The 12,327-nt window shown below is 33.1% G+C and overlaps 3 protein-coding genes across 3 annotated transcripts; 2 read left to right on the top strand and 1 right to left on the bottom strand.

Moving 5' to 3' along the window:
- Positions 1-2,262: 2,262 nt before the first annotated feature.
- On the top strand, positions 2,263-2,661 carry LOC149423888 (bombyxin F-1-like). Its single transcript, XM_089631921.1, has one exon. It carries the CDS (start codon positions 2,263-2,265, stop codon positions 2,659-2,661), a length of 399 nt encoding a protein of 132 aa, XP_089488047.1.
- A 2,721-nt stretch (positions 2,662-5,382) lies between these two features.
- LOC149423889 (LIRP-like) lies at positions 5,383-5,748 on the bottom strand. Its single transcript, XM_089631922.1, has one exon. The coding sequence runs from the start codon at positions 5,746-5,748 to the stop codon at positions 5,383-5,385; it is 366 nt and encodes a 121-aa protein (XP_089488048.1).
- Positions 5,749-8,864: 3,116 nt separating this feature from the next.
- LOC149423890 (bombyxin F-1-like) lies at positions 8,865-9,263 on the top strand. Its single transcript, XM_089631923.1, has one exon. The coding sequence runs from the start codon at positions 8,865-8,867 to the stop codon at positions 9,261-9,263; it is 399 nt and encodes a 132-aa protein (XP_089488049.1).
- The last annotated feature ends 3,064 nt before the right edge of the window (positions 9,264-12,327 follow it).

Genomic DNA, 12,327 nt, shown 5'->3' on the forward strand with positions numbered 1-12,327 from the left:
ATGGTCATGTATACCTTATCAGAAAAGAGGAGCTCTTGTGCCTGATAAGGGAGCCACGATTCTTACTTAGATTCATAATTCATAATGAGATATAATAATTTTTTTTTTTTTTAAACTTCCGATTTAGTTGTCCGGGTTAAGTCCTCCCCAAAGGAAAAACTTAACCCTTCCACTCACTTTTCCACAAATAATCAGCTAGTCAATCAACACTATGTAAGTGCATTATATAAGTAAAATAAATACAAAACAATACAAGAACAACAACACGTCAAATCACCAGATATCAAATGGGAAAAAAAATTCACCGTCTCCAGATATTTTCATATCAGAGGGTTCGGCTCGGTAGAACTTCTAACAGGGCCTATAAATCCTACTGATCCCTCAACATAAATATTTAAAAAATCTTTTGTTATCCTACATGTATTCAAAATGACCGACTTTTGCATCTTTATATATAAATTTTTTGATAGATCTAATACGCCTAAATTTTTAATTAGAGATCTAGGTATAATGCCAGTAGCCGAAATAACGAATGGTAATATTTTTATAGTCTGAGAATGCCAAATTCTTTTTATTTCATTTCCTAAATCTGTGTATTTTCTTATTTTTTCACTAACAGATTTTTGAATATTACAGGAATTTGGAATAGCGACATCAATGATATAAGTTATTTTTTTTAATTTTGTCATGTAAAACTATATCGGGTCTATTATGACTAATCGCTCGGTCTGTTAGTATAGTTTTATCATAATATATTTTATAAAATTCGTTTTCTAAAAATGAATTTGGTTCGTATTCATAATATGGTACTACATTACGGCAGTCAATCAAGTTATGTTTAATTACCAAATTTTGGTGAATTATTTTTAAAACTTGATTGTGCCTAAATGTATACTCGGACGGTGCTAATATAGAACATCCCGATATAATATGTTCTATAGTTTCCGGAAAAGCCAAACATTTTCTACACAAATCATCAATTTGATTTGTATCTTTGATTATATGCTTTCTATAATTTTTAGTATTAATGACTCTATCCTGAATTGCAAGCATAAATCCTTCTATTTCTGCGCTCAACTCTCCAATACTCAACCATTTGTTTGACTTAATTTTGTCAACATACGTTTGGTTGAGATAATTGAAGTGTTTTGCGTGTAAAATTTTATTTGATAATAATAATATATATATATATTTTTATTTTTGTTTAATATAAGTTTTTTTGGAAAAAAAGTTTGATTTTATTTATTTGTTCTTGTTGGTTCGTAATACAGCGCAATTCGGAAGGGATATATATATATATATACTTACTATTTTCATGTAACTTATTTTCCGTGTAAATTAATTCAATAAATAATGTTTATTTAATTTGACATTGATTGTATTCTTTTCAAAACGGGGGGAAGGGGTAATATCGACTTACGCAAAAATATTTTGGGGTAATGGTTAAAAAAGTTCCCCGACCGCTGTTATAGCTGGATCAGCTCACCTTGAGTTGAGTGTGGCGATTGAAATCCAAAAGAGAAGTGATGCCTTTTCCAGTCCAGCTTTCCCTTTTTTGGTTGAAACAAATTCAAGAGACAATATTTGAAAATATCAACTAGTGGTTGTGAGGCATTAATTTATGATTTACTAATCAGTTTACTTCACATTAGATTTCTTAACAGCCCGTTAATTCCACCCACCCATTGATTATCATAATAATTTTAGCGAAAAATACATTATTATATGAATATATACCCAAATATATCCATGCGAATTATGTTTAGATTTTACACAAGAAAAAATATTTCTTACATGCCGCCGACTATAAAAGGGGATGCTGACCTACGACAGATATCACTTCTCTTTCAGACTTCGATCAATAAACACTATTCAAGGTGAGCTGATAATATAAGAACATGGTTCGATGATAACTCCTCAGAAGGACAGTTCAACACACATTTAAAAGGTGATATAAAGTCATTATAAGTGATGAAACAAAAACTAAGTCAAATAGTTACACATGTAACCTATTTAACTAGTTTTTGTTTCATCACTTTTCATAACTTTGTAACATTTTTTAAATGTGTGTTACGGCGTATTTATGTATTTTGCTTGGAGCGAGTCCAAACACAAATAGCATACACCAGCTTACTTCTTATAATGCCATCAAACGCGGCTATTATTCCACCTGCGTCAATAAACTGTTTTCCTTAGATATTCAGATCGCAATAGATGTCACCTGATTTTTTTAAAAATTATATGTAATTGGTCTTATTCTAGATGAACTTCCTATGGCTTAGTACTTTAGTATGCCTGTCTGCCATCGTGGTGCAGTCCCAAGAGATAATGCAGGGGATGGAGAAACGGGGGCGCAGGCTGTGCGGCAACCACCTGGCGGAAACCCTGTCGCTCGTGTGTCAGGGGGCCTACAACGTGCAGTTCGGCAAGAGAGACGGGGACGGCAATGATCTGCAGGATGAAGGCTACGACTACCAGCAGCTGCCATCTTCCTCCCTCTTACTGCCCTTCCTCTCCCAACAGGCTTCCAACTCGTTGCTGCAGAGGGACGAATTCCACCACCGCTTCCGGCGCCATACCCGCGGCGTGGTGGACGAGTGCTGCCACCAGATCTGTGACTACAATACGCTCTTGAGCTACTGCGCTAAGAAGAAGACATAATTCTAAAATCCTCTGCACTCGAAACGACTCTAAAATAAATATTAACGCACTGTTTTTAAAACCTATATTAAATAATATTTTATATCCGTAAATATTATATCTTATATAAGAAACTATTATTCATTGAAAAGTAAATAAAAAATAATGTTATTAGTTCGTTATTTAATTTATTTATGAACATACAGTTTTTTTCTTCATGACCTAAAATGAAAAAATAACCGATGCACCGACATTACATAGAATTCTTGTTTACTTTACGAAACAAGCTGAAACGGACTCATAAAACTCATCATATCTCCTTTTGAATCACTGCAATATATATAATTTTAACAGTGTGCGAAAGTGGCAACACAAGGCTTTGTATTTGCATTTAAAAGTTAGCCATAAATATTAACAAATAATAATAAAATATTCCAAAAAGTTTCGAAAGATTTGTCAAAGTTTGTGACTTTTTTATTAATTATTTTTATACGAAAAGAAAAAAGAATAATGACCATAACCTTAATAATACGTTTATGTAACTAAAAATGTATTTTTTAAATTTAGTACAAAGTGGTATTTTTACAGTTTACAAGAAACAAACAATCGGTAAGCGACAAAACAATCGTAAAAGATTTTTGAAATCCTGTGTCATCGTCTTTAATCTTACTCACAAATGATTTTACGGTAGTCAAGTGTCTGGTTTTTACACTTACACTCTTGGTCCTATTCATTCATGATCCATAATTTCAGAAAGCAGTCAATTAGTTTTCAATTTCAGTATTGTAAAATGGGTAACGTTTCTCTATTGACAGTGAAATTATTGAAAATGTTACTGATTTGAAATACTTATTCCTTACTTATTATTGTAAAATGGGTAACGTTTCTCTATTGACAGTGAAATTATTGAAAATGTTACTGATTTGAAATACTTATTCCAAAATAACTTCAACAACATGCTGAGTATACACAAAAGAAAATAAATTGGGAAGAAGATCTCTTCTTTGGGATGAATGTGTCAATTTTTTTTAAAGAAAACTACAATCACTGTATACAACTCCATTATTGTCACATTTGAACTACTGCTCACCGATTCTTTCCTTGATAGAATCAAAAAAAAAAACAAAATAAGTTGCAAATTTTCCAAAATAAGGTAGTGGGAATGGAAGGCGGAATAGTTTTTAAAAAGTCACTAAATTGTAGAGGAACTAAATTGGCCTACAGTAATACAGATGCTGACCTTGATCGTGATGATATTTATGCAAACAATAATAAACAACGTATTATCAAAATACTTTTCTAACAAAATTATACGAAAGACGTGCAATTAATCAGACTACCGAAAAGGGACAAAGCGATTATGTAAACATTCAATATTAATGTCTGCACCAATTGGCAGATTCAAGATGTAGGAACCACATAAAGTAAGAGAAAATATAGTAAATAATTTATAATTAATTAGTAATTTGTAAACTTTAGTACTTATTTGTAAAAATGAAATTAATGTATAATGAATAAGAAATTCAACTTTGAAACTTAAAAAAAACGTTGGTTCAAACTATTGATAGTTGATATTGATAGTAGTCAGTTGGTAATAGGATTATTGTGTAGAAGTTTTTCAAAAATAATATTTCTGTTCATTACAGAGATCGATGCTAATAAAGTTGCTCATATCTTGCTTGCTTTTGCTTTTATCAAAAGCGTTTCAGTTCAATCTATGTATGGTTTTGTTAATTTGTTCTGAATACAGAATAACGAAACAACTCTTCTGAAAATACCTAGTGTTCTGAAACCAGCAGTATAATCGGGAAACTGGAGAACCTACATCACATTAAATTTTTTTAAATCTTTTCGATTTTTTTCCTTTTTTTCGGTTGAAAAACTTTTGGAGTCATCAGGTCTACGCTTCGACGCATTATAAAACACAGTAAACAGGTGCGTAACTCCGCAGCAATCAATTTTGTTTCAATTTTGACTTAAAAACATCCAACTTCCGATTCGATTTACAAGAATATTTGTGTTTTTAAGTAAACAGGACGGACGAGGAAGTGGGAGACAAGTTTTGGCGTTGTAGTGGATGGGGGAGGAAAGGGATGTGGGAATGTTAAAAAACAATAAATTATCAATTTAAAGATAAAATAAGGTAGAATTAATTTAATCATAATGATTTTGTGCTATTATTATTATATTTTGTAATCAGAGATTGAGTTGCTCTCTTTGAAATTTTTGTGCAAGATTTTTTGTTTTTGTCATTGTTTTGCAAGTGTTTTAAGTCATTATTAAACCATTTAGGAATTTTTGATGTCTTGATTTGAGTTGAGGGTACGTGTTTTTTGATAGCCGTGTTGATGATGGAGTAAAAAGATTCTAGATTTGTGTTATTGTCTAAAAAAGACCAGTCTGCACTTTCTAAGTATTTTATTATCAGTGGATAATCTGCTTTTGCAAAGTGATATGAATATAATGATAACCTGTTAAAATATGAAAATATTTTCAAATGTCTGTTAAAGGGTAGGTACGTGTATAGTTTGGTAATGAATGAAGAGGTTTAAATATGTCATAAAATATAGTTTATTCCGTAAATTTAAGATTTTTGGTTGTTTCTTCTATGAAATACACATAAGGACTTCTATGAAATGAAAATATTTAATGTAAGGTTTTAGAGACGATTTTTTTCGATTTAAATTATTGCCATTTCGACGGTAGAATGTGACGATAAAGGTGGCAGTAGCTTCTAAGCGTTTAGATGTCGCAGCTCTTGTAGCAACACTCGTCTACCACGCCGTAGGTCTGGCGCCGGGAGCGGTGGGGGAAGTCGTCCCTCTGCAGCAGCGAGTTGGCAGTCTGGGGGCAAAGGAAGGGCCACGCGACGGGGGAAGTTGGCAGTTGCAGCTGCTCGTAGTCGTAGTCTTCTTCCTGCAGATCATCGCCGTCCCCATTCCTCTTGCTGAACTGTATGTTGTGGGCCCCCTGGCACACAATAGCCAGGACGTCCGCCAGGTGGTTGCCACACAGCCTGAGTCTTCGCTTCTCCTTCTCTTGTATCTCTTGGGCCTGCACCACGCAGGCAGAAAGGCACACTAAAGTAGTAAGCCCCAGGTAATTCATCTGCAATTAATTCAAGGCATCATATGTAATGTGAGTAATTTCTGAGCTATAGCGAGAATTATGATGATATCCACTATGGTCAAAGTCACCCCCCACCAGTTCAAAAGTCACCAAATATTTATTTATTTAAAAAAAACAAACGTCAAAACATGTGCCATTAACATAGGTATAAAGTGTAAGAAAATATAAAAATGCAAAAGTTAAGAGAAAAAAATGTCAAAATGACGTATTATTAAAATATTAAAAAAATATTTTGTATTGATGCCAATCTGTACAAACCCATTAAAACCCGTTATTATCAAATTAAAGGTGACTTAAGTAGCGTAACTACCTGTTTGTTGTCAGAATCGACACTTAATTTTTATGGTTCAAGAAGATTTAATTAAAAAAATTGTAAGAAAATCAATAATCTCTTAAGTGAGAACTTTAGTAAGGGACATATAAATGTAACACTATCAGATAATAAACAAGGCAGTCAAAATACCTGGATCAAAAACAAGAAATACCAAAGGGTTCATAAAGGTTGTCATATCAAACAACTATCAGTTCGTTTCAGTGCCGGCAACCCGGGAGTTTATTTAAGGTTGGTTCTGTACAGATGTTTTTTTTTTCATTACTCTCCTCACTAGACAAAGTCTGTTCTGAGGCTGGTAATTAACATTTTATATATAAACCAAATGTTTAGTAAAAAATAGTAAAATAAAAATAATAAGAAAAAATAGAAGTAAAAAAATGAGTAATATAAAAATAAGTGTAGTTCTATATGTGTTGAAGAATTATGTATAAAAATATGAAACGAGTATTTCATATTATAATTAATTGTAAAATTTTGTAATTTTGTTAAAATTTGTGTGCAGTATGGTTTGTAAAATCCATTAGATGTTTAGAATATTTCTAATATCTGTTCTTTGTTTTACCATCAACCAGTTTACAAATCTTTTGAACACCCAATTCAAATTATTTGGTAAGACATAAGTTTTAGTTTGGGTTAGGAACATGTTGAATATGTGAGGAGCCAGGTAAGATTCATGTCTTTTTGCGAAATTTGATTTGATATACGGTACTTGTAATTGTTTGTGTGTAATTGCTCTCGTGTTTTGCGAGTGAGTTATGTGATGTGGTAATTTTTTTATGCAGTTTTTGTAGATGATCTTCTTTATGAACAGTTTATCTATGTCTAATAAGTTATTTTCAATCATTAGCTGTTCTGTCGGATGTTGATAAGGCTTTATAAAACTTAATTCGAATTATTGATTTATGATTAATTTTAAGGGATTTGAGATGAGTGTCTGCTGCTACCCCTACTATACTGCTGTCCATACTATACTCACTATACTTTGTATATGCTTGAATTAAGAGTTTGCATCGACTATGTTGGTTTCATTTATGCATAACATATTATAATATGTAATGCCAAAAATATTTTATAATATACAAATAAAATTGAATCAAATCAGAAAATAAATCATGATATACATTTCTTACAAATCGCACAATCGATAATTGATTGTTGCAACTGTGTTTTTCAAAATTTGATTCGTTGAGAGTACGTAAACAGTTTGTAGATATTATTATATAAAATCGTGAACAACATTACCTTACTGAATGTTCTGAATTATTAAAAGGGATTGAAAATACCAAGATAATTAATATTAAGATAGTTAAAATGTACCTAAAACCTTTTCCCTTAATTATATATAAAATTTAAAAACAGTTTTTGTGGCATGTGTTTTGGCCTTATCCATATTATCGGTATTATAAGTTAAATAATACAGACGATTTTCTTCACAAATAATTTCCTATGGAGCCTATAGTTAACTTTGGGTGTGTTGTGCGGGTGATTTTTTAAAACTTTTAAGACTTTACCGAAACCCACAGAAAGCGATAAACCGTTCCACAGCCGAGTTGTTCAACTCAAGAACGAGTCGTAAATGTGATATAAAATGTTAACAATGTACAAATGTTAGGCGCGCCTTTGCCGACTATGCACCTGTGATGAAGGGATCAATGACACTAGTTCCTTGGAGCATCTTCCAATGAAACACCGGTAAAATAAACATTCTCTCCTGACGCCAGTTCTACAAACGGACGCGCTTTTCTGCCCAGAGGTAAGGTTAAGCATTCTAGTGTAGAGGTTGCTGCTAATTTCAAAAGTAAGTACCTAAGTCAAGATTTGTACAGTGTTAGAAGCTATCTACCGATGCCGAAGGGATCAATGACGCTGGTTCCTTATAGCATCTTCCATTGAAAAACCGACACAGATCATGATAAAATTAAATTCTAAAATCTTTGAAGCAACTGTGTAGGTTCTATATTATAACTGGATCAGCTCACATTGAGTTGAGTGTGTCGATCGAAATCCAAAAGAGAAGTGATGCCTTTTCCCGTCCAGCTTTCCCTTTTATGGTTGAAACAAATTCAAGAGACAATATTTGCCATTGAAAATCTCACATGGTGGTTGTGAGTCATTAATTTATGATTTACTAATCAGTTTACTTCACATTAGATTTCTTAACAGCCCGTTAATTCCACCCACCCATTGATTATCATAATAATTTTAGCGAAAAATACATTATTATATGAATATATACCCAAATATATCCATGCGAATTATGTTTAGATTTTACACAAGAAAAAATATTTCTTACATGCCGCCGACTATAAAAGGGGATGCTGACCTACGACAGATATCACTTCTCTTTCAGACTTCGATCAATAAACACTATTCAAGGTGAGCTGATAATATAAGAACATGGTTCGATGATAACTCCTCAGAAGGACAGTTCAACACACATTTAAAAGGTGATATAAAGTCATTATAAGTGATGAAACAAAAACTAAGTCAAATAGTTACACATGTAACCTATTTAACTAGTTTTTGTTTCATCACTTTTCATAACTTTGTAACATTTTTTAAATGTGTGTTACGGCGTATTTATGTATTTTGCTTGGAGCGAGTCCAAACACAAATAGCATACACCAGCTTACTTCTTATAATGCCATCAAACGCGGCTATTATTCCACCTGCGTCAATAAACTGTTTTCCTTAGATATTCAGATCGCAATAGATGTCACCTGATTTTTTTAAAAATTATTTGTAATTGGTCTTATTCTAGATGAACTTCATATGGCTTAGTACTTTAGTATGCCTGTCTGCCATCGTGGTGCAGTCCCAAGAGATAATGCAGGGGATGGAGAAACGGGGGCGCAGGCTGTGCGGCAACCACCTGGCGGAAACCCTGTCGCTCGTGTGTCAGGGGGCCTACAACGTGCAGTTCGGCAAGAGAGACGGGGACGGCAATGATCTGCAGGATGAAGGCTACGACTACCAGCAGCTGCCATCTTCCTCCCTCTTACTGCCCTTCCTCTCCCAACAGGCTTCCAACTCGTTGCTGCAGAGGGACGAATTCCACCACCGCTTCCGGCGCCATACCCGCGGCGTGGTGGACGAGTGCTGCCACCAGATCTGTGACTACAATACGCTCTTGAGCTACTGCGCTAAGAAGAAGACATAATTCTAAAATCCTCTGCACTCGAAACGACTCTAAAATAAATATTAACGCGCTGTTTTTAAAACCTATATTAAATAATATTTTATATCCGTCAATATTATATCTTATATAAGAAACTATTATTATTCATTGAAAAGTAAATAAAAAATAATGTTATTAATTCGTTATTTAATTTATTTATGAACATACAGTTTTTTTCTTCATGACCTAAAATGAAACAAAAAATAACCGATGCACCGACATTACATAGAATTCTTGTGTACTTTACGAAACAATCCGAAACGGACTCATAAAAGTCATTATATCTCCATTTGAATTACTGCAATATGTATAATTTCAACAGTTTTCGAAAGTGGCAAACACCACGCTTTGTATTTGCATTTAAAAGTTAGCAATGAATATTTTCAAATAATTATAATATATTCCAAAAAGTTGCGAAAGATTTGTCAAACTTTGTGACTTTTTAATTAATTATTTTTATGCGCAACGGAAAATGAATAGTGACCATAACCTTAATAATACGTTTATGTAACTAAAAATGTATTTTTTAAATTTAGTACAAAGTGGTATTATTACAGTTTACAAGAAACAAACAATCGGTAAGCGACAAAACAATCGTAAAAGATTTTTGAAATCATAAATTTTCATATTTTTAATTACATATGTCCGTTTGAATTATTATAATATTGTAATCTCTTTTCATACTTCAATCAGGTCGGTTATAAGACAGTACCTACCATATTATTGTAGCAATTCTATATCAACGTCCTAATATCACACTCCTATGCGACGGATTTAACAGCTAGGAAACAAATACTACGATGTTGTTGATATATTTAGTACATCAATTTCAATATATAAGCATACCCTATTGAAGTTTTTTTCTACTTGAAGTAGTGGAATATTTCAATAAAGGTATTTAATTTGGTTTGATTAACACATAATAATTTTGTCAACTGAAATAGAAAAAAATATTTTGGATTTTTTATGTTTTGTTTCAGCATGCAGGCTGTGTAGATCAAGTTCAGTGATATTTTGACTTTATATTTATTTTTCTGCAAATTGTTTTTTCCTGCACCATTTTCGTGTATAATTTCGTAAATATTTTTATATATATGTATGTAAAAGCCTTAATAGGCGTGAAATAAATAAACAAATAAATAATTTGAAATCTGACAGATGTTTCAAAGTAACTTAAGTAGACAAAATCTCGAAAGATCCCAGAGGTTAACTAACATTAAACCATATTAATAATTATTTAACGCAGGTCCTTTGTCATTGTCTTTTATCTTACTCACAAATAATATTGTGGTAGTCAGGTTTTTACACTTACGTTCTTGGTCCTAATCATTCATGGTCCATAATTTCAGAAAGCAGTCAATTTGTTTTAAATTTCAGTATTCTAAAATGGGTAACGTTTCTCAATTTATAGTGAAATTATTGAAAATTTTACTGTTTGAAATATTTATTCCAAACTAACTTCAACAACACAAAAGAAAATAAATTGGGAAGAAGATCTCTTCTTTGGGATGAATGTGTCAATTTTTTTTAAAGAAAACTGCCATCACTGTATACAACTCCATTATTGCTACATTATTTCCAGTACAAAACTATGTTTCAAGTGGGATTGAGATCTAAGATGTCAGACAGGCATAAGTGAGTGAGAGCGCGTGCTAAATGGTTTAGAACTAAAAGGTACTATGTCAACGGCATCTTTATATTCCATTCAAATTTGTATGGAAGGCATTTCTAGTTTTCTTCTTTATTCTATGAGTTAGTAAATGGCTTAGAACTAAAAGATACTATGTCAACGGCATCTTTATATTCCATTCAAATTTGTATGGAAGGCGTTTCTAGTTTTCTTCTTTATTCTATGAGTTAGTAAATGGTTAGAACTAAAAGATACTATGTCAACGGCATCTTTATATTCCATTCAAATTTGTATGGAAGGCATTTCTAGTTTTCTTCTTTATTCTATGAGTTAGTAAATGGCTTAGAACTAAAAGATACTATGTCAACGGCATCTTTATATTCCATTCAAATTTGTATGGAAGGCATTTCTAGTTTTCTTATTTATTCTATGAGTTAGTAAATGGTTTAGAACTAAAAGATACTGTTGTGTATAAAGCTTCGGGCTTTCAGACACAGATGGCAGTGCTCTTAGTTTTAGCCTCCGACGACAGAGGGCGTCTCAGCTTTAGGTTAGGTTTGATTGGAATCCCACTGGGAGACCGAATCTAGCGAGTACCGATAAAGGTTGACCAACGCGGTAATATTGTACACGCGATATTCTAAATAAACCAGTTAATAACAAGTAACCTATTTATTACTGAAAGAGGTATCTTCCATCCAAGGAGTGTTGGGAGTCTGTGGCAAGAAGTCCACGGCTGTATATCCTGAAGGAGAGAACATCACAGCTGGCGCAGTCGAAGGATAACTGGAGAATTTATTTTTTTTTGTCACACGGCAGCAGAATTTTGTCAACCAGGAACGTGAGGGCTAAGTCACGTGGTGACTTCCAATTGTGTTTTCCTTCGTGGAGAAGGGAGACAAGATTGGTTATCCAGGGCCGTGGAGGCCTAGGATCGACGATTTCTGTTCTAGGAATTAAGAGGCAATTTACCAGAGGACCATTTTAACAAAGGAAAATAATCCATTGCCAAGGCGAGCGGTGGAGCTAATTTGGAACAATAAAACATTGCCAGGACGTGCGGTGTTTGCAGCATTTATCTATTGCCAAGGCGAGCGGTGGATAATAACAACTTTTGAAGGAATTTCTGAAAGACTGGCGGCGGAAAGAAGAGTTCCTGAGTTAAGTAGTTGTTTTTTTTGTTGGAGGTTATTGTTCCGGGTTTTGTTTTTTTTTCTTGTGTGTTTTTATTGTGGTCTGTGCTTCGTGTAGATATGGAATCGGGAAAAATTCCGAGTTTTAATCATCTCGAGGGAGATTGGTTCGTGTTTAAGCTTCGTCTAGAATAGTTTTTCGTTATAAATGATGAGATTAACGCGGATAAAAAAAGGGCGTTTCTGTTAAATCTTTTGGAGCCGGATACACTCTCTTTGTTGA

This window comes from Hesperophylax consimilis, chromosome 5 (genome assembly GCF_061612785.1).
Source record: "Hesperophylax consimilis isolate HC1 chromosome 5, BYU_Hcon_1.0, whole genome shotgun sequence".
In the NCBI taxonomy this organism is placed as follows: domain Eukaryota; kingdom Metazoa; phylum Arthropoda; class Insecta; order Trichoptera; family Limnephilidae; genus Hesperophylax; species Hesperophylax consimilis.

Bases quoted from the DNA above. Each gene is read 5' to 3' on its own strand.
- LOC149423888 (XM_089631921.1), top strand. From the start codon at position 2,263: ATGAACTTCCTATGGCTTAGTACTTTAGTATGCCTGTCTGCCATCGTG.
- LOC149423889 (XM_089631922.1), bottom strand. From the start codon at position 5,748: ATGAATTACCTGGGGCTTACTACTTTAGTGTGCCTTTCTGCCTGCGTG.
- LOC149423890 (XM_089631923.1), top strand. From the start codon at position 8,865: ATGAACTTCATATGGCTTAGTACTTTAGTATGCCTGTCTGCCATCGTG.